Source organism: Scylla paramamosain, chromosome 32 (assembly GCF_035594125.1).
Source record: "Scylla paramamosain isolate STU-SP2022 chromosome 32, ASM3559412v1, whole genome shotgun sequence".
Classification (NCBI taxonomy): domain Eukaryota; kingdom Metazoa; phylum Arthropoda; class Malacostraca; order Decapoda; family Portunidae; genus Scylla; species Scylla paramamosain.
In genome coordinates, this window is record NC_087182.1 from 5,892,174 (window position 1) to 5,916,254 (window position 24,081).

Sequence of the window (24,081 nt, forward strand, 5' to 3'; positions counted from 1 at the left end):
TATATATATATATATATATATATATATATATATATATATATAGGAGGCAGTAGAAACCTGCCGAAACGATAATTACTCCCAGTGAGGTCTAAAGCACTGTTCAGGGGGTGCTGTGAACTTATCATTAAACCCAGCTGTGACCTCACTGAACGTTTCCCTTTGTGTCTCACAACACAAGGGGGGCAGTCACAGCCTGCCCTCTAAAGACAACTCTCTTCCTCCACACAAAACTACAAGCACCTAATAACACACACACCCTTCACTCAAAAATTTTAAAATCATCATGGCGACTCCTACACCAGCCTGGGAGTCCCCATCTAGGGAGGGGACCATAAATGTCCCCAGGTCGGACTGCCTTTCTGTCGACGACCCTAAGTGTCTTGACACCCCCCTCAACTTTTTCTTCATTAACTTCTGCAACATTCGCGGTCTAAGATCTAATTTTCAATCTGTAGAACACCACCTCTCCTCTTCTAAACCTCATCTTCTTTTTCTCACTGACACTCAGGTGTCTGAGGCAACTGACAGTAGCCCATTTTCTGTTCCCTCCTACTTTCTCTATCCTCATTTTCGATCCAAAGCTGGATGCTACGTTTATGTGCGCAATGACTTAACCTGCTCTCGTGCCCACGCTCTTGAATCTTCCGAGTTTTCCACTATCTGGCTACGACTACAGAGTCACTCTCATACTAAATTTATCTGTGCTGTATACCTCTCACCTAACTCCTCTGATTATAAGAAATTCTTTGACTACTTAACTTCCAAAGTGGAGCACATTCTGATCCTCTTCCCTTTTGCAGAGATCTCCATTCTTGGAGACTTCAATGTTCACCACCAGCTTTGGCTTTCCTCTTCCTTCACTGACCATCCTGGTGAACTAGCCTACAACTTTGCTATCCTCCATGACCTAGAGCAATTGGTGCAACACCCTACTCGTATTCCTGACCGTCTTGGAGATACGCCCAACATTCTTGACCTTTTCCTGACCTCTAATCCTTCTGCTTATGCTGTCACCCTTTCTTCTCCGTTGGGCTCCTCCGATCACAATCTCATATCTTTATCTTGTCCTATCGCTCCAATCCCTCCTCAGGATCCCCCTAAGCGAAGGTGCCTCTGGCGTTTCGCCTCTGCTAGTTGGGGGGACCTGAGGAGGTATTTTGCTGATTTTCCTTGGAATGACTACTGCTTCCGTGTCAGAGACCCGTCTTTGTGTGCTGAGCGCATAACAGAGGTGATAGTGTCTGGCATGGAGGCGTACATTCCTCACTCTTTTTCTCGTCCTAAACTTTCTAAACCTTGGTTTAACACAGCTTGTTCTCGTGCTATACATGATAGAGAGGTGGCCCACAAAAGGTACTTAAGCCTTCCATCACCAGAATCTCATGCACTTTATATTTCTGACCGGAACCATGCCAAGTCTGTTCTCCAACTAGCCAAAAATTCCTTCATGAACAGAAAATGTCAAAACCTTTCAAGATCTAACTCCCCTCGTTATTCCTGGCATCTAGCCAAAAATATCTCCAATAACTTTGCTTCTTCTTCTTTCCCTCCTCTATTTCAACCAGATGGCACCACTGCTATCACATCTATTTCTAAAGCTGAACTCTTCGCTCAAACCTTTGCTAAAAACTCTACCTTGGACGATTCTGGGCTTGTTCCTCCCTCTCCTCCACCCTCTGACTACTTCATGCCACGTATTAAAATTCTTCGCAATGATGTTTTCCATGCCCTCGCTGGCCTAAACCCTCGGGAGGCTTATGGACCTGATGGGGTCCCTCCTATTATTCTCCGAAACTGTGCCTCCGTGCTTGCACCTTGCCTAGTCAAACTCTTTCAGCTCTGTCTGTCAACATCTACCTTTCCTTCTTGCTGGAAGTTTGCCTACATTCAACCTGTTCCTAAAAAGGGTGACCGTTCTAATCCCTCAAACTACCGTCCTATTGCTTTAATTTCCTGCCTATCTAAAGTTTTTGAATCTATCCTCAACAGGAAGATTCTTAAACATCTATCACCTCACAACCTTCTATCTGATCGCCAGTATGGGTTCCGTCAAGGCCGCTCTACTGGTGATCTTCTGGCTTTCCTTACTGAGTCTTGGTCATCCTCTTTTAGAGATTTTGGTGAAACTTTTGCTGTTGCCTTGGACATATCAAAAGCTTTTGATAGAGTCTGGCACAAAGCTTTGATTTCCAAACTACCCTCCTACGGCTTCTATCCTTCTCTCTGTAACTTCATCTCAAGTTTCCTTTCTGACCGTTCTATTGCTGCTGTGGTAGACGGTCACTGTTCTTCTCCTAAATCTATTAACAGTGATGTTCCTCAGGGTTCTGTCCTGTCACCCACTCTCTTCTTATTATTCATTAATGATCTTCTAAACCAAACTTCTTGTCCTATCCACTCCTACGCTGATGATACCACCCTGCACTTTTCCACATCTTTTCATAGACGTCCAACCCTTCAGGAGGTAAACATATCACGCAGGGAAGCCACAGAACGCCTGACTTCTGATCTTTCTAAAATTTCTGATTGGGGCAGAGCAAACTTGGTATTGTTCAATGCCTCAAAAACTCAATTCCTCCATCTATCAATTTGACACAACCTTCCAGACAACTATCCCCTCTTCTTCAATGACACTGAACTGTCCCCCTCTTCTACACTGAACATCCTCGGTCTGTTCTTTACTTATAATCTGAACTGGAAACTTCACATCTCATCTCTAGCTAAAACAGCTTAGGTGTTCTGAGACGTCTCCGCCAGTTTTTCTCACCCCCCCTAGCTGCTAACTCTGTACAAGGGCCTTATCCGTCCATGTATGGAGTATGCTTCACATGTCTCGGGGGGGGGGGGGGGTTCCACTCATACTGCTCTTCTAGACAGGGTGGAATCAAAAGCTTTTTGTCTTATCAACTCCTCTCCTCTAACTGACTGTCTTCAGCCTCTCTCTCACCGCCGCAATGTTGCATATCTAGCTGTCTTCTACCGCTATTTTCATGCTAACTGCTCTTCTGATCTTGCTAACTGCATGCCTCCCCTCCTTCCGCTGCCTCGCTGCACAAGACTTTCTTCTTTCTCTCACCCCTATTCTGTCTACCTCTCTAACACAAGAGTTAACCAGTATTTTCAATCATTCATCCCTTTCTCTGGTAAACTCTGGGACTCCCTGTCTGCTTCTGTATTTCCACCTTCCTGTGACTTGAATTCCTTCAAGAGGGAGGTTTCAAGACACTTATTCATCGATTTTTGATCACTGCTTTAACCCTTTTATGGGACTGGCATTTCAGTGGGCATTTTTTTTATTAGATTTTTGTTGCCCTTGGCCAGTGTCCTTCCTACATAAAAAAAAGAATATATATATATATATATATATATATATATATATATATATATATATATATATATATATATATATATATATATATATATATATATATATATACAAATGTAATAAGACTAATAGGGTATTGACTTGGCTGAAATTACACATCATAAGCTCTAGTTCTCATATTGCTTTTCATATACTTAATATATGAACTGTGTGTGTGTGTGTACAAAGGGTGATACTGTTATCATGTGTTTACTCAAGATTTTTTTAACTCCTAAATGGAAGGTCACATGCTAAAGCTTGTAAGGCATGTTATGGTTTGTACGTCATCTCCACCTGTACAAATAATTGTTTGAGTATTGTGTGGTATGAGCTGGAAGAGTATTTATTTCAAGATAAGTGAAATGAATAGGTAAATAATGTGAATCTCTCTCTCTCTCTCTCTCTCTCTCTCTCTCTCTCTCTCTCTCTCTCTCTCTCTCTCTCTCTCTCTCTCTCTCTCTCCGTTGGAGAGGAGAGGAGAGCAGCGTGGTCGTCATGGCAACAGAAGGCGTGGTGGTGGTGGTGGTGGCGTCCCTCTGGTAAACATTCTCCTTCCCCACCCACCTGTCCTTATCTCGCCACGCCCTCGCCCTATACCCTCATTAACCACCACGCCCATCACCCCCTTGGCCACCCATGCCAGGCAACTACCCCAACCACCCACTAGTCCCTGAATAAATGGCAGGATAAGGGTGATACAGAGAGGGAAGGACGGAAGGACACAAGGATGCTAAAAGGAAGGTATTGAAAGTAGCAAGGACGTCACTATGGCCGAGCTGAGGAAGCAGGAGAGTGTGGACGACACCAAGAAGATTGTACATACCTACCCACTGCTGAGGGTGAGTTAGGTGTGGTAAGACGATATATACCTGTTATTAGTGCTTATAATAAGGTTTGGGTTGAGTTTGCCAGTTTCCCTTTTTTTTTTTTTTGTTTGTTTGTTTGTTTGTTTGTGTTCATACTCGTGCCAAATGAAAAGTACGTGTGGAAGATATGGTGTGGTGATGCATACCTGTTATTAGCGCATAATCAAATAACTTACAAACTGTGTGCTGTGACTATCTCCAAAGTACATTGCCTGATTTTCCTAGATAGGTATACATTCTTGAATTAGTGCCTTTTAGTAGCCCTGTACTACACTGACTGCAGGATCAATGTTTAAGAATCACTGACTTAGAGTGATATGTTAAGTTTGGATTTAATATGTTAGTTTCTCCAGTGTTGGTTACCTGCTTGCTGAGTGGATGTTTATGCTTGCTGACTGAAAAATAAAAGAGGCAAGGTGTGGTAGGGTGATGTATACCTGTTATTTATGCTTAGAGTGATATGTTAGGTTTGGATTTGGTTTGTTATGTAGTTTCTCTAGTGTTGGTTGTGCTTCCTGAGTGAATGCTTATGCTTACTGTGTGAAAAGTAAAAGGCAAGGTATGATAGGGTGATGTATACCTGTTATTAGTGCTTCGAGTGATGTGTTAGCTTTGGATTTAATATGCTACTTTATGTTTGCTCATCTTACTGAGTGAATGCTTATGCTTACCTATTGAAAAAAGTGAAGAAAGCAAGGGAGGCTGGCTCATAAAGGAATACCTCTTCTCTCTTTTATGTTGGTAATACTTTAATTGTAATATGTTGACAGACTGCCCCCTCACAACCTCATCCAGTGGCTTATTCCAGGTATAACCACTCTTGCATTTAACGATTGTTTTTTTTTGGTTGTTAGGTTTAGTTTTGGAAATGCCACAGTTTTAATTGTTTGGAATGTTTGTGGTGTTTAGGAGAGTGTATGTAGGAGTTAGAAGTATTTGTGGTAGTTAGGAGCATGTTTGTGGCATTTAGGAGCATGTAGCAGTTAGAATAGCATACATAAGTTAAGAGAAAGTATGTGATAGGTAAGAAATTATGTGAAAGAACAGCATATTTCACAGTTACAAGTGTACATTAGTTAGGGAATTGTATGTGACAGTTAGGAGAGTGTAGTACATGCATGATGACTGGAAGGGGTTTCCATGATAGTTGACATAGTGTACATGACAGGAGGAAAACTGATTATAGCTCTTCATCTCTCTTCCTTCAGCACACGGACATGACAGATGAGATGAAGACAGAGACAATGGAGTTGATAGTGACAGCCTGTGAGAAGCACCCAACTAATAATGAGGTGGGATACTAAAAAAAAAAAAAAAATCCAAATTTATTTTAGAGTTGTGTTGGTTATCATTTTGTAATATTAGTGACAACTTTATGCTTAATCTGGATTCACTTTGATGATTAGATTTGGGATGAAAATATTTAGAGGGATCATTTTGTTTTTCATTCTTGGGTTCAGGATTTTCATTTTGGACAAGAAATAACACATTCAAACTTGATAAAGTTAGATTTGAAAAAGAAATAGGAAGGAGTTGGTTTTCAAACTCAAACTCAAACTCATTAGTCAAGTTATTAGTATTAAGTCACTAGGAAGCATTAAGATTTGATTAGATAAATTCTTGAATGAGGATGATAGGTGGAAATAGATATGTTTCAAGCAAGGACTGCCATGTGTAGACCTGACGGTTTCTTGTAGCTTCCCTTATTTTTTTAGATTCTTATGTCCTTGTATCTCCACAGAGTGCTGCCCGAGTCATCAAGGAGACCATGGACAAGCGCTATGGGGCCACCTGGCACTGTGTGGTTGGCGAGGCTTTTGGTTTCGAGGTTTCTTATGAGGTGAAAAATTTGTTGTACATGTTCTTTGCTGGTAACTTAGCCATTGCTGTCTGGAAGTGCTGCTAGGACTCCTCATAGGCCAGATTCTTTCCATCTACTTAAGTTTAAGAATATACTGTACCTACATTCCAATAACACATAGGCAGAATAGATGTATGGAATGTATTTATGTTGTGCATGGATGAGTGGGTTTAGGGCTAATTCTGCAAAAGTTTTGAGGGTTACTTATTTATTCATTTTTATTTATTTATTTATTTTGTATTTGTTTTTAATTTTTTAGCAAATTAACAAGTGTGCAAGTTCTGTATTATTAGTAACATGTGATTTTTAGTTTTTTTACATGATCTATCTTTATATATTTGTTGGTGATTATTTTGAGTGTGGAAGTCAAAACTTTTCACTGTTAGTGTAAATGCAAGACTGCCTTTTAATACTCATTAATTGTTATGACTGCACAGCAAGACTACCTTTCAATACTCATAGTACAAATATGCCTTTGCAAATATGCATTCTTTTAGCTGTGCCAGGCTCAGAATAGTATTTATAATAGATTTCTTGCTTGCCTTCAATGATGCAATGATTTCAGAGTTTGTGGATCATTGCAACATGCAGGAAAAAGAAGGTTAAGTTCATGTTTTTATGTACAATATTACTTAAAGCAGCTTTAACTTACTCATACATGGTTATTATGTTGCATATTTATTAGTTATTTTTAGGAGATTATGTATATTTTATGTATGGTTTTTATGAGCTTTTTAATGATTAACTATATAATATAACTTATGTGCATGATAAAGATGCAGGACATCATGTTGAGGTTGTAATTGGTGCTTGTTTCAGCAGATATGAAGTATTATCCCACAAACCAGTCATATTTGAAACTTAATTCAAACACAGCAGGATAATAGTTTTAATGTAGCATTATGAAATTTACAGTGTCACAGCATGTCATGTCAAATTTCACTTTACTTAAAGGATGGTGGAAGGTGAATTATGTTTTGCTTCCCTTTAAGAAAATCTGGATTGATGTTCCTGCAAAGCTGCTCCATTTTCTTTATTGGTGCTAGTGTGATGGGTGCTTACTATTGCTCTTAGGGTTATAGTTTTAGCTGTAAGAAATTGTTCACATTTCAGCCCTTATTTTTGAAGCACATGTGGCTGCACTCTGAAAACAAAAGGAAGTCAGCAGCTTGAAATTGTTGCTTTTGCTATGTGTTACCTGAGTCACAACATGCCTGAATGTAACAGTAGCCTTATCATCATGTCAGGGTCTAGGTTATGAGGGTAACAGTGCTATTAATGTATTTTCTTAGCATAATATTAAACAATATTCATTTTAACTGGAGAAATAAGACTCTTTCTGATCCTTTCCAGTAACCATGAAGTTAATAAGTGAAGCTCTGATCCATTTTCCATCTTGAATTTGATGTAAGTGATTGGTGACTTTGAGAATGCACTTGACTGATGGCTCTTGAGTGGAAAGGGGCAGTTAGGCCTTATTTGTCAAGTTGAAATTAAGTAATTACCTAGAGAATTCTTTTGTATACATTTCATTGAGGAAGAGACCATAGGCCGCCTGTGGCTTTTCAGCAAAACTGGTGCATGGTAAATATTGAATAAAAATGTGAGTGAATAGCCTTCACAGTAGTATTCATAACCAGACTTAAGAGGGAATAAAGCAGGGCCTCCTGTATGCTTCTCAATAGTAGTGGTGTAAACTGGTGTTAGAAGACAGTGGGATCTGGGATTCATTGGACGACATCGATCTCCACACCTTACAAACAAGTTTTAATGCTGAGTGAATAGATAATTAAACAGAATGCGCTAGCTGGTGATGAAGTGAATCTAAAATAACGTCTTATGCCTCCTCCACCCCTCTCTCTCTCTCTCTTCGTCCCAGTAAAAGTTCTGTGCCCCACAGCAGTAATCGAGACCATGCCGTGTCTTCGGTCTCATGGCATCGAGACCTTGTCCTGAAAGTGTTGTGAGCATGTGTTGTGTCACGTGCCACCGTGCCTGTCTTGATGTGTTTCTGGCACCAGCTCAAGGTGATCAAGGCTGCAGAACAAAAAAGTAATGCTGAGTGCTGCGTAGCAAAAGTAGTGCGTTGCGTGAGATGATGTGGGCGGGGCTGAAAGGCGTAGGTCTGACGCCGGCGGCATGAGGCTGGCCGCTGCACGGTGCCATCTCCCGCCCCCTCTGCGTCCCTCTATCGACCACTTACGCCCCACATCCCCGTCCAGCCAGTGTGCCTTTTACGGTCATGACTCGAGAGAGGGGGGCGCGGGGCCGCCCAGTAGCATAGCAGTGGGTGTTGAGATGCAACAACACACTAGGAAAACCATGGCCTCGATGCCAGTGGCATCCCTGCCGGGGGTCGAACCCGGGACCTTTGGATTAGAAGTCCAACGCGCTTTCCACTGCGCCACAGGGACGGCTGAGCCATATGTTGCTGACTTATGAAGGCAACTTAGTGCTCCACCACTCAGCACTATGATGGAGGAGAATATGCAGCGAGGGCAAACAGAACCCCGTGGAGAGGTACGCGACCCCCGGGCTGCTGCCGATGGTATCAAGTACTCCCACCCCACGCAGCGCCTCTCTAACCCCCACCCTCACCTGCTTGCCCGCCGACATTGTTTCAGGCGCGAGTGGATAGCAGTTCCACCAAAATAAACGTCGGAGTCATACTGACAACGCGACATGAGTGTGCACGCGTCACCCAACACCCGCCCACCCCCAACCCATCCCCACCCACGTTTCACTGTCCCTCACCCACCAGTTACCACCACGCCCCTCACCTATATCTGGGCGTAGATAAAAATCACCCATGCTGCCTGTTGACAGGTGTCCCCTTTAAAGTTTTCTTTGTTGCGCAGTTTGTCTCAATGTTGGAGGAGGAGGAGGAGGAAGAAAGCATGAAGGGGAATAGGAAAGTATTATGTGTGTGTTTGGTGGAGTGAGGCTTGACGTGTGTAACCGGAGTAAGGTCTTATGTTGTGTCACACACACACACACACACACACACACACAGCAGCGCCCTTTGTAACAATAAAGTCTATAATTACCCAACCTGTTCGTGACCCAAGCGACTGGGGGTTCCTTGGATGTAAGTGATATTCTCAATCGCCTTAATTCTGTGCCTAAGACCTGAACTCTTCTCGCTTCAGATATAAATCGGATTATAATACCTCGCACGTGCCTACTGACTCATACATACACTGCTCTCAACGTGTCCTAATTACTGTCTTTGTGTCCCTGGGGTTCGGCATAAATCTCTGTGGTTCTGACATGTTCTGTTTTCTACCTTGTCCTGACTTCTTACGGAAGATAGACACAAAAAGAAGAAAATGTCAGTGTGGTATCATAATTCTCTCTCTCTCTCTCTCTCTCTCTCTTGATCATTTCAGCTTTATGACTCATAATTCAGCTCCCAACAAGAGGATTAAACAACCTCAGTCATCCAAAGCCCCAGGGATAACCGCTCCACTCAGCATGTAGTCATCTGTACCCCGCGGGGCGTCAATGTGCTGTGTTTTCCAGTGATTAACGGGGGTACCGCTTACCGAGCCGATGCATCATCATTGACGATACTAAACGTACTGATGGCCCTTGCCACGCCCAGCCGCTATTAGTGATGGATTGACCTACTCCTGTTAGTCACTAGTGAGACAAATATGCCATGCTGTAGTGCGTCCATACTAGGTGTTGCGAGTGTGCGTTGGAGGCGGTGGTAAGTGGAGTGTGATGGATCGATAAGCCGATACCTGTGAGTCAGCCCACCTGCCGACGGAACCTTATATTGATTAGTTTTAACACTCAAGCTCTGAGACGCGGCCCGCTCCACTGAAACTGACACGCTACTGACATAACTCAGACGGGATGTATAATTATGACAGGGGATCTTTCATTCATCGATGATTGCTCCGAAGTTGGCGGAAGCTGTAGCATATAGATACGCGCACGTACATAGATACCAATTTACACGGTGCATTGTAATGATAAAGTGTCCTGTGTGAATGCTTTGTTTCAAGTTCCGTGCAGGTGTTACAATAAAAGAATAAATATGAATGCATCTCGTCTCTCTACCAATACATACAGTTGAATAAAAAAAAAAAAAGGACGTTGTGCAAGGGAAGCAAAATCCTTTGAAATGTATTCCACACTTTTTCAATATGCAGTAATATTTTTCATCTAAATCAGGGGTCAGCAGCCGCCAGCCCCGCCCTCAGCGTGCGGTCCCGGGAGGCTTAAAGCTGCCCTCGTGGCCCATTAGCAAAATAAACCATTGTTGCGTAATTATAGCACTGATAAATTATGATAAAGAGTTGGTGGCGCGGCAGAACTCTCATGCCAATAACACTATTAGCATCAATGTTACCCTTAGTGTTACGACTTTGAGTTGTAGTACCTTTATTACCATTATTATTATTATTATTATTATTATTATTATTATTATTATTATTACTATTGTTGTTGTTATTATTATTATTATTATTATTGTTATTGTTATTATTATTATTATTGGTAGTAGTAGTAGTAGTAGTAGCAGTAATAGTAGTAGTAGTAGTAGTAGTAGTAGTGATCGTAGTGATAGCAGTAGAAGTGAATAATTCTCTCTCTCTCTCTCTCTCTCTCTCTCTCTCTCTCTCTCTCTCTCTCTCTCTCTCTCTCTCTCTCCAGGCGTAACCATCCGTCAGTGGACTAAATGACAGAGTAGACCATTCAACTCCATCACACTATAAACATGCCAAGAAAGAGTCTGTCATCACACACACACACACACACACACACACACACAGAGCATTCAGATATTTTGGTCACATATAGATTCATTTGCTTAGTTTAGTCTCCTTACCAGTCACGGCCCAAAAGTATAAGTAATGTGTGATATATCGAAGGTGTAGGGGTGTCGAAAGTCAGTGTTGCCGAATGTTGCAGATGTACTATGCTTTCCCTGGCGTATAGTGTGTAACAGCAATCTATACCCTGTCTCAGAAGTATGCGAGCTATGCAAGAATGTAGTAGGAAATATTAAAATCACCACTAGCATGCGAGAGAAGTGTGTATAACGTTTTTGGTGATCATTATCCGTGACGTCAGAGGGAACTCAGTGAACTTTGCCCGCCATTGGCTGAGGCGAGATAAGCGGCAATGTTTACGTGTGTTACGTCACGCTGCCGATAAAACTTTGGCTTTCAGTTTCGCTCAGTGAAAGTTTGGCAGTCTCCTCTCCTGTTAAGTTACATAAACTATTTAGTGGATTGCCTGACTACGAATCTAAACTGCCTGTGTGTAAAAATAGCTAGTTGGAACTGAACTATACAATGTGTCATAATTGATACGAAAAGTTCTCAAAATCTGTCACCCTTGCTACTAACTTATCTCTCTCTCGCTGTAGCAGATAATGAACCATTTCCTTTAGCAAAAGTTTCCTTCTTTGACACATGAAGCTTTTCCTTACCCTGAATAACAGCGTCTTTCCTCATTGCAGTGGCCCCTCCCTTCTCCCTCCTCCCACGTCTCCCTCCCAGCACGCCCACCACACGTGCTGACGCTCCACTCCCTCCCACCTCCCGCCCTCCACCCACGCTCTGGCGTCGCCTCTTGTAAATATTTCGCTCCCTTGCCTTTCAGTCGACGCAGGGACATGAATCACTCCATATTGATTTCCCAATGTTTCTGGAAGTGCCGCACGCTTCCTTATGCCGCCGTGAGCTCCCGCGAGGAATATAAAAAGGAAATACCAGCATAAACAACAAAACCATTGCCTGTGAGGGATATATAGAGCATGACATGTGTGTCCAAACTAGGCATCTGTCTCACGAACGCCTCCCACGCTCACCCCTTTCCCTCCACGTTCTTCCTCTTCCTCCCCCGTCTCCTTCTCCTATTTCCGTGTCTCAAGTCAGCCGTCAAAGAACTTTTAGGGCGTCGATCCATCACCATCTCAGAGGTGGAAGTAATCCGGTGATGGTGTGGTGCTAAGAGCCCACCCTCACTATGATGGATGATGAAGCGTGCCCACATAATGAATAGCTCCTCCCCGCCCCGTCATCATGGGGTCTGTCCCCGCAAAGTGTTTCCATCACCTCCAGTAGCGTCTACCAATTTATCGTGCCATTGCGCCCCCGGGCCCCAGCAGCCACCACGTGCGTCATATCTGGGTAGCTAACGATGACGTCACAAATGCGTCATCAAACCATTGACAGCTTGTCGTCCGCCTCCACCAATCACAACCCACTTGTCTCTCCATCAAAGAAAACGGAGAGACCACTTAAATACTGCCGATTTTAGCTATTGTTTTAATTGATACATCCATTCGTTTAATTAGTCTTGACAAATACCTGGAGACACAACCTACTGATAGACTGACCGAACTCGACTATCGTAATTAACGGTAATAATCGTTAATACATGGATCGCAACGGTGTTTAGACTCCCTGATCATTTTTTTTGTGGGTCGCCTCAACCCGGGATCTGCGCGGCCGCCATTTTGTTATGTCTCTGGTCTTTGTTGTGTGTGAGTGATGTCGTGAAATATTTGTGATTTATCGCGGATACACTCCGTCTGGCAGTGATTTACATTGACTACAAGGAATTAGAGATCACAGCGATTGTATAGGAAATGTGAAAATGCGTTCAAGTGAATATTAAGGGGAATAAATAGAAGAAGAAGTGCAGCTGGCTGGGTGGCCCCTGTGTGGACGGGTAAGCTGAGGGAGGTGGTGGCGGGTTAGGCGTGTTTTGAGCCTTTCCACCACATGTCGCTGCCTCTACACCTTGATTATAGGCACCATATACCATAAATTCATCCAACCCATGGCATGTTACGGTGGTAAAATTCGTATTTGTACATGAAAATAGGGCGAGATGATGAGGGAGGAACAAGAAACTGTGAAAAATGGCGTCGCGCTGTGAGGTTTTGGTAGGATTTCCTGCTGGCGCGTCATCGCTGCCTCGCCGCGGCCTTCCTCTACCCAGTAATATCGGTTTGTGCAATGTGTTATGGGTTATTCTTGACATATTCCCGTAGGAAGGTGAGGGAGGGGGGCAGGCTAAGTTTGTGCAGGGCTTTCTAGCGAAGGTAGTAGCTGTGAGCTGTGAGTTAGGGCTTCGATAGGCTTAAGTAAGGTAGTATGTAGCTGTGCATGAGGATTACATCAGGAAAAACATATCTATTTTAACGGAAATCCGCTTCTCCGAGCATTTCCCTCATCGATTTGAAGCTCAACTGGCCAGTGGCGGGTGGTTGGTGGCGGCTATGTTTCGCGGCTCAGAGCATGGCGGGCTTTCACAAGTTAACACTCTCCCAGTTATCCGCGAGCCCAGTGTGTGCGCCTGCTTGTTAGAGCCGTAGACAGCACGGGGAGAGTCATTTGCTGGTGTTTCTCTTGCTGTTGAGACCATATCATGTCTTGAACCACGCGGGAAGTGTTGGGGAAGTGAAACATTCTTGGAGGTGGGACGAAACATTTTGACAAACTGGACTAACCCTCTTTCCGTCTTGAAAACAAAGATTGTGACCAATATTTTTAATTCGTCGGTGTGTAGGATGGTGCCTTATCTCAACTCGTGTCCAGGGTATGTGTAGGTGACGCATGAATGACCTAGGGAGTATTAGAAGAGCTCTGAACGCATAGGTAACGTAGCTGTAGGACACTCGCTTGTTAGCATAAGTTTGGCGCGAATTTCAAGTCAGCTGTCCAAGGCGGGCGAGTGTTCCCAACGCTCTCTCTCTCTCTCTCTCTCTCTCTCTCTCTCTCTCTCTCTCTCTCTCTCTCTCTCTCTCTCTCTCTCTCTCTGCCGGAAGGGAGACGCATAATTTGCTTGTATTTGCGCCGTAGAGGAAGAGGAAAGTGAGGAATGTCGAATGTGTTCTCGTGTGTCGAGTGAGTGAGAGAGAGTGCTTCTGTAATACTTTGCTGGATTATGCTGCTGAGATAGGATATCAAGACGGTAGTGACTGATATAAAGAATGGTGCTTTCAGGATGTAGTCATATACACCTGTATCTTGCAGTGTTGCTTGGTCGTTTGGTGTTTGTATAGGCATTTAGTCACTTCCAGGTAATCCTAACGCAAGCAGGTATACCCGTCAGGTAACCCGGGTTTCCGCGTACAAGCAAGGTAAAGGGAAAGGTGCCGAAGGTGATGTGATGGAAAAGTTGCCAGGTTGATTGTTATCGATTGTAACCGTTTTGTCGCCTGTGTGGCCGCAGCCCGGGTGGCGGTGATGCCCGCAGCATGTGGCACACGTGGCTTAGTAACCTGCACGTACAACCACACGTGCAACTCTTGCCGCTCCCGCTAGGTATGTAAAAACAGTGGCCACAAGGATGTGCAGGCCCCTCGTGCTTCCGGCTTAGCCTTCCCCTCCCTTCGCCGTGGCCGCCGCCAACTACACGAACGCAGTAGCACACCTCGACTCCTCGCGCGACCATTCGGACAGTGACAGGTCACGTGACTATTTGTCCCGCTTTTAAACCGCTTTTAATTTCGCGGAATCGAGCGGCAACATGCCAGGTCTTCAGTATGGGCTTGTTTTACTGCCGTGTTAGTTGTGTTATGCCGCGGGAGGAGCGCCGCGCAGTGTTGTTGTGTTTTGGCGCCTTGCCAGCTCTTATGACATAATGATATAAGTGGTAACACGGACCAGAGTTTCCATAGAAGGCTATAAGAATTGTAGGACCAAGTGAACACTGTTTGTGTGTGTGTGTGTGTGAGTGATTCAGTCTGCGGAATGTGAGGATCGCCGGGTTAGAGGAGTCCCCCAATACTGGAACTATGGATTGTCCCGGGCTGAGAAGAGGCGGGATTGCTGCGTATTCCATCTGCCCGGTGTATGTATACTGCTTCACAGCGGTGGCCTCTGGCTGTTCCGTGTTGAAGTGGTGATGTATTCCTGTCATCCACCACGCATCACTGAAGCTGTCATATAAAAGTTAACGATAAATATGTGATTGTGAGTGTGTGCAGTTATAGAATGTAAGGTGTGGCTCATTGTGTGTGAAGCGTTGATGGGCGAACACTGGAGTCTTGCCGACGATTCCCGGAAAGTGTGAGGTGAACTTAGCTGCCAAAGGTCAGAGAGGGTCGTGTTTTCCCTCCATGACTATTGATTGCAGGGGCAGCCGCTGTACTGAGGCCTGGGGCTGGAGGGGGGGGGGAAACAGGGGACAGCATCCACGGCACGAGGTCGCTGAGGGATCAAGGAACACGGAATGTGATTGTGCCACTTGTTGAAGGGCTGCGTTATTGGCACCTGCATGAGGAAGGACGTAAAATTGAATTCTGTCGCCAACACGTCACCTCGCTGACAAAGTGAATGCTGTGTGTTACAGGGGAAGACTACTCGCTCAGGTTGTCATGGGTACCCGAGGGTGGATCCATCATGGGTTGTGAGGGAGCTGTCACTAAGAGGATTTCTTAAAGGTTCAGAACGGAAATATTAGCATAACCAGGCAGTCTAGCTGGGTTAGGGGGTGGTTATGGAAATGCTGTGAGATAGAACAGAAAGCAACTTAGTCTCGTGAGAGGAAAGCAGATTCCATCACTTACTGGGAAGGAGACATATTTTGCCTCCTCTCCCCCTTTTGAATTATGGTGCCATGGACCTTGGATCATCCGTTGTTTACTTGTTACTCAGAGTGATAGAGATAGCACCAGATTATATTATCCATGCATGGAGTGTTATTGGAAAAAAATTCAATTTCTTGCTAAACCGTGAATCAAATGTTTGCCATCTCCAGACCTTGTTTACTTTAATCAGAATTACATGTTGCAAGTTTTTTTTATTTAGTATTTTTGTTCTTTCAGTTTTCACATTCCCCTAATATAATACATTAATATATTTTGTTGAATTTTTAATGAATGCTTCATAAATTACTTTATTCATACATCATTAGTTTACAACATTTCTCCTTACTTTAGGATATCATGTGTAAACCTGAAAGTAAGTTAATGTTGGCAGATAGTGTCAAGGTAAAAGTAGTTGTGCTCAAAGGCTTGTGCTAGATATATTAGTGTAGGTGCCATGGACTACTTTGTACAGTCAATAGCCCTTGGCTAGCTTTGGCCATCATCCCAGAGGAAACAAAAGTTGAGGCTTATTATTCTTATTAATAGGTTTGGTCTGGTTGCAGTTTTCTATGCTAAAACTAGTTTACCCTTAGAGGTCTAAACTTAATTCTTCCCTGCATTTAACTCAACCAGTCCTGATCTATCACAGGTTTGACTGACATAATCATGAATGACACATGACTCTGCATTCAAACAGCGTGAAAAACGGAAACCTAGATGGCTGTGATGCTGAGGGACAGTTTGCACAATTGTCAATATTTTGCAATCATGAATTCAACTGTATTGCCCACGGAAAATGTTTAAATAATCCAGTTAGGTAGTTAGCACTAACTGACCGTTTGAGGATGTGACAGCAGTAATAACTGCATGTATGTCAGAGAAATAGTAGCTTTGATGGGTGACAGTTTGAAAGGGTGTTGATGTCCTGTACTACTGTGTGTATGTGTGTGTGTGTGTGTGTGTGTGTGTGTGTGTGCATGTCAGGAGGGAGTATGCACTGGAGGTTGGCACTGTGTCCAAACACCTTGGGCTGAACATGCGCACCAGCCAGGGTCTTGCTCTGCGCAGGGTATTCTCAGCCTTGTTTGGAATTGTTGTCATGTGATCATATGCAGAGGTGGCTCACCCTGGTGGTTCCTCTTAAATTTAGAGCCCACTACCAGCGACCCATTTCAAAGCAAAAGTCAAATCTTGGCAAATTGCTAAGTGACGTGTGTGATCCTGTCGTCAAGCAGGGTGTGCCGTGTTGCATGTTTTGTGTCGAGGGATGAGTATTTCTGGTGAGGACTCTATTGTATTATATTCTTTGGATGAGCAAGGTCAGTCTGTAAAGGTTTCTTGTAGCACCTTTTGGCTATTTTTGTGTTGTGGAATTGTGTGCCATGTTCTTGGTTAATTAAGGAAATGTGGGTAACTTTGAGCAATTTCTGTAGATGGTGCAATGTCACTTTACCTGATAAAACATATAAAGATTCTCACAAAATAAAGGAAGCATCTTTTTTGCAAGTTTTCCCATTTTCTGGTGGTATTTTGTAGTGTCATCACACGTCTGTGTACATAGCTTCACCTCAAGACCTACAAAGCTGCCCTTGAGCCTTAGTGCAGCAGCCCACTTGGGTCATATGGAAGAGTGTTGGCATGAGGTTGTTGGGAGCCGCTGATGTTTGGTGGGCTGGATCGTGTGTTGGTGTTGGCAGAGACGTAACCCGTGTGTTAACATGTTTGCTGGGCATAGCAAGTCTCAGCAACATGGAGGAGGTGAATTGTGAGGTGTGGATTGCTGTGTTGAAGGATGCGTTTAGCACATTTGGGTTTGGTTTCAAAGTTGTACTTTGTGTTGTATAGGAGAGTTGGGTGTGGCCAATCATGCACTTCTGTCCTATTCCTATTAATGTTTGCCACACTGCATTTTAGGTTAGTGCCACTGCCAGCTGCCAAGTGCGCACCGCACAGCCTTGCGATTGGTTCGTGCCACTCAGGGATGCCAGACAAGTCCTGCTTTGAGGCATCATTATAAATGTTCATGTTATGGATTGATTTATCTTTTCAGCAACATATATTTAGTCGGCCATGTACTGCTGTGATGCACGTGTCACTCTGCAACAATTCTGAGGCTTCTGGAGTCCTGAAACAAGGCATCTCAGACACATGTATAATATTTTCTTGTTAAGGGGAGTGATTAGGTAATCTTTATTGCTACAGAGCTGTAAAGATGTGTCTGTAGGGGTTAGTGGAAAAAGGTGGAAAATTTTGAGCCAAATCATTTGAAGTGGCATCACAAAACATGATGGAGCCTCATGGTGTGTGTATGTGTGTATGTGTGGGGCCAGGCGAGGAGAGGAGGGTCATTTCAGGCTCCTGCCAGACACAGTTCAGTCGTGCCAAGTTGTTTGTTATCAAGTGCGTGTCAGTTTTTGCTGCACAAACCTTGTGGTGAGGTAAACAGCGGTTTCCTCACACGGCAGACACAGCAGAGAAAGTCATCACTGGGGGACTTATCACATCATCTGCATACCAGATAAAGGACCTCAATGTGCCAGTGATAAAACTCCACCAGTGTTCCAGGAAGAAAGTGAAACTGTTCAGACCCTTACATCAGATTGTTACAACTGTGGAGACGGTTATTGAAGTGTTGCAATAGCTAAGTTGTAGCACTCTATAGGGGTTCCCAAGGTGGCGGCCCCCAAACAGTACTAGTTAGTGAAGCTGCCCAGTGAGTTTTTCTTAGCAGAGGAATTGGCTGCGTGCCATGTATGGTGAAGGCTGGGCAGGTTACTATGTTACACTCTACTTGTGGCTGGTTGTTACACGGTGTTGGTGTTTTAAATTGGTTACCAGTGAGGTGCTGGGACACGTCTAGCCGCAGGTGTTAAAAATACCTCCTCCGTCTCTCTGTGGCTGGCCTGTTGCCTAGGACTGTGTGGATGAACTTTCGCTCTCATGGTTTTAGTTGACGAAGGGTTATTTTGGGCTGGGAGTCAGTTGTTTCATAATTTGTGGCAGAAAGTGGGCACTTATTTGTAAAGTGTTAAGTTGATTGAAATGGTAGGTAACTTATGGGCTCCTCTTGGGTTTCCTTAGGAGTGGTTTGTTCCATTATAGTGAAGTGATGCTGTAGCTTTAGGGAATTTTGTCGATAGCTGTGAGTTTATTAAAGAAAATTGTGCTGCCAAAGAGTACATCTTTAACTTTGAGGTTTTGTGTACATTTCAGATAATGTTGTTCAAAGGGAAAGTGTTCACTGATATGCCTTTTGTGGAGATGTTGATTGTATGCCTCTGTTTCCATCATCATCATTCATGCATTTCATAAAGGTTCCTCATCTTTTATTAAGTGCAGTATCTAGTCTGTAATTTTATTACAGGGCAGAAAGTGTTTGTACTTGTCTTTCTTAAGGTTCATTCATCTTGAGAGCATAATTCTCTCTCTCTCTCTCTCTCTCTCTCTCTCTCTCTCTCTCTCTCTCTCTCTCTCTCTCTCTCTCTCTCTCTCTCTCTCTCTCTCTCTCTCTCTCTCTCTCTCTCTCTCTCTCTCTCAAGACTTGCCAGCACATGTAATGACCTATTTTCTCTGTCTCCCTCTACAGTGTCAATGATGTGAGAGTGAGACACTATGGGCCCTAAAGACAGGGACCGTGGTGGAGGGGGAGGAGGTGGCAGTGGTGGGGGCACGGATGGTTCCTCCTCCTGCCTGTTGTCCTCGGAGGAGTGGCTCCACCGCCTTCTGGCAGCCATCTCCAAGATTAAGTCCCAGAAGCAGCGGCCCAACCTGGAACGCATCACGCAAACCATGAGGCAGCTGTACACGGTGCCGCCTGACCTGGTGGTGGCCAATCTTCAGGCACAGGTAGGCTGGGGCTATGGATACTCTGTCTCACTTGGATGGTTTATTGAATCTGGCTCCTGAAAGCCATTATGTACTGCTGGATTTCTTTTTTTGGAGGGAGTGGGGGAGGGGTGGTTTTATTTGTAGTTGTTTTTAATAGTAGTACATTGTGCTACTATGTACATTGTACATAGTACATTGTAGTGGTATTTGATTTTGCGTTATTGTGGTAAGTCAGTGGTGTGGGACGATTATACTTGATTTCAGCACAGTACAAGCAAGTAAAATATGGATTCTTTGTTGTTAGGTCAGTGGTGTGGGACAGCTAATATCTTACATAAAATACTTTGATTTCAGCAAAGTATAAGCAAGTAAGATATGGATGCTTTAAATGTTAAGGGATTGGTGTGGGACACCTGATACCCAGCATAAGATAGCTCAGTGTGTAGATTAAGCAAGTAAGATGTCAGTCCTGTATAAGTTAGTGGTGTGGGGCAGGCTGAGTGATGCAGCATCCCCCACCACACCACGCCTCAGGGACTGGAGTGGCACCTGGCTTGTTTTTCCTACTTCCCACATCCTATTCTTGAGGCGTATGACCCAACAGGATAGTGAAAAAACTATTTCTCTCTCTCTCTCTCTCTCTCTCTCTCTCTCTCTCTCTCTCTCTCTCTCTCTCTCTCTCTCTCTCTCTCTCTCTCTCTCTCTCTCTCTCTCTCTCTCTCTCTCTCTCATTTTTTTCCTACTTTGTAGATTTATTGATGTCATTACACTCCACATCTTGCCTTCTCAACTTTTATCTTTATTTCTTCTCCCAGAATCACAAACAGGAAGTTCACAAGCCACACACTTGCTGGAGATATAAGATTACTTGTAGTTTTCTATTCGGTTTCATGATGATTAAGAATACATGATTCAAATAAAGTTTAAAGTCAGTAACTTAAACATAGTTATTCAGTTTATTATTGTTTATATTAAGAGGTAAGTAGGTAGGCAGGTGGATGAGTATGATATTAATAGTAATGATCATAATTGATGAGTGAAAGTTAATTTAGCACCCATGATAAGTTTAACAAGCAGGTGTGAAATGAGGTGGTGGTAGATTGAACTGAATAAAAGGGATTATGACATCCGTGGCAAGTGTGATGAACAGGTGTAGGAGGCGTGGATGTGCAGGTAACACAGATGTTTGTCAGAGTGCAGGTGTTGTTGGTGTCACTGTCATAGCCGTGGTGGTGGTGGTAGTAGTAATAGTAGTGGTGGTGGTGCTACTTATCTTGCTCTATCCTCACACGTGGTCATGTAACATATACAATAGCCTTAACACACACACACACACACACACACACGTGGCCTCAAGTCACCCTGAGAGATTCTTGCCTAAGTTGATAACATCCAAGATAGTCTTTTGTTCCTGAAGTGCAGTGAGGGACAAGCTATTCACTGCTACACTCACCTGCCTGGCCAGCTTTTATTGCGTCTATTCACTGCTTCACACACCTGCCTCAACCAACATTTCTTTACTTACCCTTCCCACCTGGGATGTGATGAAATGGATTAGCTACATGTTTTATTTATTTATTTATTTTATTTATAACTTAGAACTTGAGATACATTATTTCATTACTTAGCAACAATAACCATTAGACTACTACTACTACTACTACTACTACTACTACTACTACTACTACTACTACTACTACTACTACTACTACTACTACTACTACTACTACTACTATTACGAGTCGTTTTGTAAGCAGTGCAGTGTTGGGTAAGGTTATAAGCTCAGTGAACCTTTATCAAGAAGTGTTGGGGTTTGACAGAAGCTGTGGTGATAACAGAGCCATGGGAGTTGCTTCCGGACTGTTGCCTGCACCCACAGCTGGGCCAGTGGATATAAATACTCGTTGATTATATAGAATGGCACCACCGAGCAGTAAACATCCTCTAGCGTGAAGGTCCGTCAGAGGGAGTTAGGGAGGCCACATCATCTGTCACTATTTACGGCTTTCCCTTCTGTCAGTTAATTCGCAGCCACTCGTATATGTCTGTCCATTGGTTATTTTGGGAGCTAAATAATTCTCCTGGGTCCAGTATGTGGTGTGTTAATAACTTGTCATCTTCCCAGGATTAGTATAGCAATCTTCGTGGGTTCAGTAAATAAAGAAGGATGAGGTGCGAGTAAGTGCTGGTGGAAGAGAGGTGAGATGGACTGTAAGGGGAGAGTGGAGCGTGGAAGCACGTGGAGGCAGGTGGAGGTCTGGTGAGGGAGGGAGGCAGGTGGAGGGATCACGTGGGACAGGCGGGGTGGAGGGCTGGCGTGGCTGGCCCGCACATGCTACCTTGTTTACACCCTCCCTCCGTCCCTCCCGCCCGGCGAAGACCAGACCAGGCAGGCGCTCTTGTCCAGTGGCGGGTGGCCTGGTGGGGCGCGGCGGGTCGCGTACCATCTGGGTCATGGGTCACCGCGAGGCCTCTTCCTTGCACTGCCCTTGGCCTTGCGTTCCCGTGGTGGTCAGGGGCGCGACCTACTCCGGACCCCGAGGGAGTTGGGAAGAGTGAGGGAGGCTTGAATGGGGAAGGTTGTGTGTGTGTGTGTGTGTAACATTGAATGGGAGAGAAGCGCTTATGGGGAATTGGATGAGGATTTCAATAGAGAAAAAAGAGGGAGAGGGTTAGAAAGTTTTTCGTGTAAGTTGTTGCAGTCGTTCCCTCTGTGTTGGTCGTGAGTGGCAGTGTTGTATCCGCGGTGTTGGCAGAGTGGTGAGGGGGTGAGGAGTGGAGTAGTAGTGGGACGAGTTAGGGTGCAGACGCAGGTAATTAGCAAGACTGGGCCTGACTGGCAGGGTGGGGGGTGCGGGGGTGTGTGGAGGGGGGCCAAGGTCGGGTACTAAGCATCCCGCTCCCTTCCTCAGGTGGACGTCGGCGCTATCCTCCACATCGAGAACAAAGGGATAGAGTCGTACGCCGACCCCAAGAACCCGCCGCTACGCACGGGGCGGGTGAGCGTACGCACGCCCACGGCAAGCTCGCGGGCGGCTGACCTGGTGGGAAAGGTGGTGCGGGCGGTGCGGGAGCTGGGGCAAGAGGGCGCCTCGCTCAAGGACATCACGGCCCACCTGCATTCCCAGGGCGCCCTCCCCACTGATGACCCGCAGATCGGCAACCTGGTGAGGCACGCCACCAAGCGAGCCCTGCAGCGGGGCTTTCTGATCCAGAGCGGGAAGAACTTCACGCTGGGCACGGCCGCCAGGCACCGCAAGTCGGGTGCCGCCAGACCTTCCGCCTCCAAGAAGCTGATCGGGGGCGGCATCGACGATGACGATGATGACCTGGGCGTCCATCTGCACAGTCCTACCCTGGACGGCTCCAATCCCCACCTCCAGGTAAGTCGAGGCCACCTGGCCGGCTCCTGTGCATGTTTTGGCGGGAGGACTCGGGTGTTGCATGGGAGGGGAGGGCCGGCGGGGACAGGTGATGGCTGGCTGGCTGGCTGGCTACCTGCTGAGCTGTCCCTCACCCGCACATGTGGACCCTCCATGCCCCGCCTCGCCTGGCCCACATCCCTCGGCTGTCTCTCTCACACACACACACACACACACACACACACACACAGAGAGAGAGAGAGAGAGAGAGAGAGAGAGAGAGAGAGAGAGAGAGAGAGAGAGAGAGAGAGAGAGAGAGAGAGAATAGCGTGAGGTGCCAGACAAGAGGGGAATGGCGTATCTATTCAGCGTCGCGATAAGAGTGGCGTTATCACATCAGCTAGAGCGGCGGTGTGTCTGGCGTGGCTCAGTAGTGCCTCACATAGCACTGAGGGACCTCCCCGCGTGCCACAACCTCCCGCGGCGCCCTCCCGCATACGCCGCCCATACGCACCCTCGAGGCACTCCTGGGCAGACTGTACGGCGCCCGGGATAGTTATAGTTAACCTTGTATCTTGTCTATGTAAAAGTTCTCCAGGCACCGACCCCGTGCCTGAGTGCCCGGTTAGGGTTCCCGGCCGGCGCGTCACCTCAGTTAGCGGTCGTTGGCACTTAGTCCCTCAGTGCCACGCGTGATTCCCGGTCAAGGAGTGAATTATAAGCTTGCTACGACGCCCTTGCATGACTGACTCTTGGTTTTCTAAAGGACGAAGCGTGTGGTTTACAGTGTGCTAAAGACAAGGCGGGGGGGTGATGAATGCCTGGCGTGATGTCCATGTGTGTGTGTGTGTGTGAGTAGTATACGTCCGTGCGTACATACAGTGCTAGTCAGTGCCGGGATGCGCGTCCAGTAACGAGTGAAGCGGTGATGTGCGAGTGATACACTGATCATCACGCACAGGACCATATTCTGAAACACTTATGCGCCACATCTCCGATACATTCTAAAGGCTGCAGTTGAAGTTACGCGGGTTTTTAAAGGTTTTAGTGAGAGGCCACTTCAGTAACAGGAAAAACTCTTGAGAACCTGGCTAATAATCTTTGTGGCCTTTGAAAGTAGACGTAGTGAGAGACCAAAGTACGCCCCCCCTCCCACACACACCACACACACGTATACATACACACACACACACACACGGTGACACCAGCCCTCCCGCCGCTGCCGCCACACACCTTCCTTC

At 45.2% G+C, this 24,081-nt stretch overlaps 2 protein-coding genes and 1 non-coding gene across 11 annotated transcripts in view; 2 read left to right on the forward strand and 1 right to left on the reverse strand.

Moving 5' to 3' along the window:
- Window positions 1-3,837: 3,837 nt before the first annotated feature.
- On the forward strand, window positions 3,838-7,708 carry LOC135089137 (dynein axonemal light chain 4-like). Of its 2 annotated transcripts, none has more exons than XM_063984413.1 (3): window positions 3,838-4,203; window positions 5,439-5,522; window positions 5,972-7,708. In XM_063984413.1, exons 1-3 carry the CDS (start codon window positions 4,132-4,134, stop codon window positions 6,134-6,136), a joined length of 321 nt encoding a protein of 106 aa, XP_063840483.1. In that variant the 5' UTR covers window positions 3,838-4,131; the 3' UTR covers window positions 6,137-7,708. The 2 variants fall into 2 exon arrangements, with proteins under 2 accessions (XP_063840483.1, XP_063840485.1); XM_063984415.1 differs by lacking the exon at window positions 3,838-4,203 and adding an exon at window positions 4,269-5,038.
- A 724-nt stretch (window positions 7,709-8,432) lies between these two features.
- Window positions 8,433-8,505, reverse strand: Trnar-ucu (transfer RNA arginine (anticodon UCU)). Its single transcript has one exon. It is a non-coding gene; the product is annotated as a tRNA-Arg (tRNA).
- Window positions 8,506-12,556: 4,051 nt separating this feature from the next.
- The window catches only part of LOC135089138 (histone acetyltransferase KAT6A-like), a 45,143-nt gene continuing 33,618 nt past the window's right edge, over window positions 12,557-24,081 (forward strand). For 4 of the 8 annotated variants that reach the window (XM_063984416.1, XM_063984420.1, XM_063984419.1 and 1 more), the window contains exons 1-3: window positions 12,557-12,781; window positions 19,237-19,496; window positions 22,391-22,861. In XM_063984416.1, the coding sequence (XP_063840486.1) occupies window positions 19,263-19,496; window positions 22,391-22,861 (705 nt within the window). In that variant the 5' untranslated portion in view covers window positions 12,557-12,781; window positions 19,237-19,262. Of the gene's footprint in view, window positions 12,782-14,242; window positions 14,912-19,236; window positions 19,497-22,390; window positions 22,862-23,240 lie in introns of those variants that run through there. The other 4 variants (XM_063984422.1, XM_063984423.1, XM_063984417.1 and 1 more) reach the window with 3 other exon arrangements.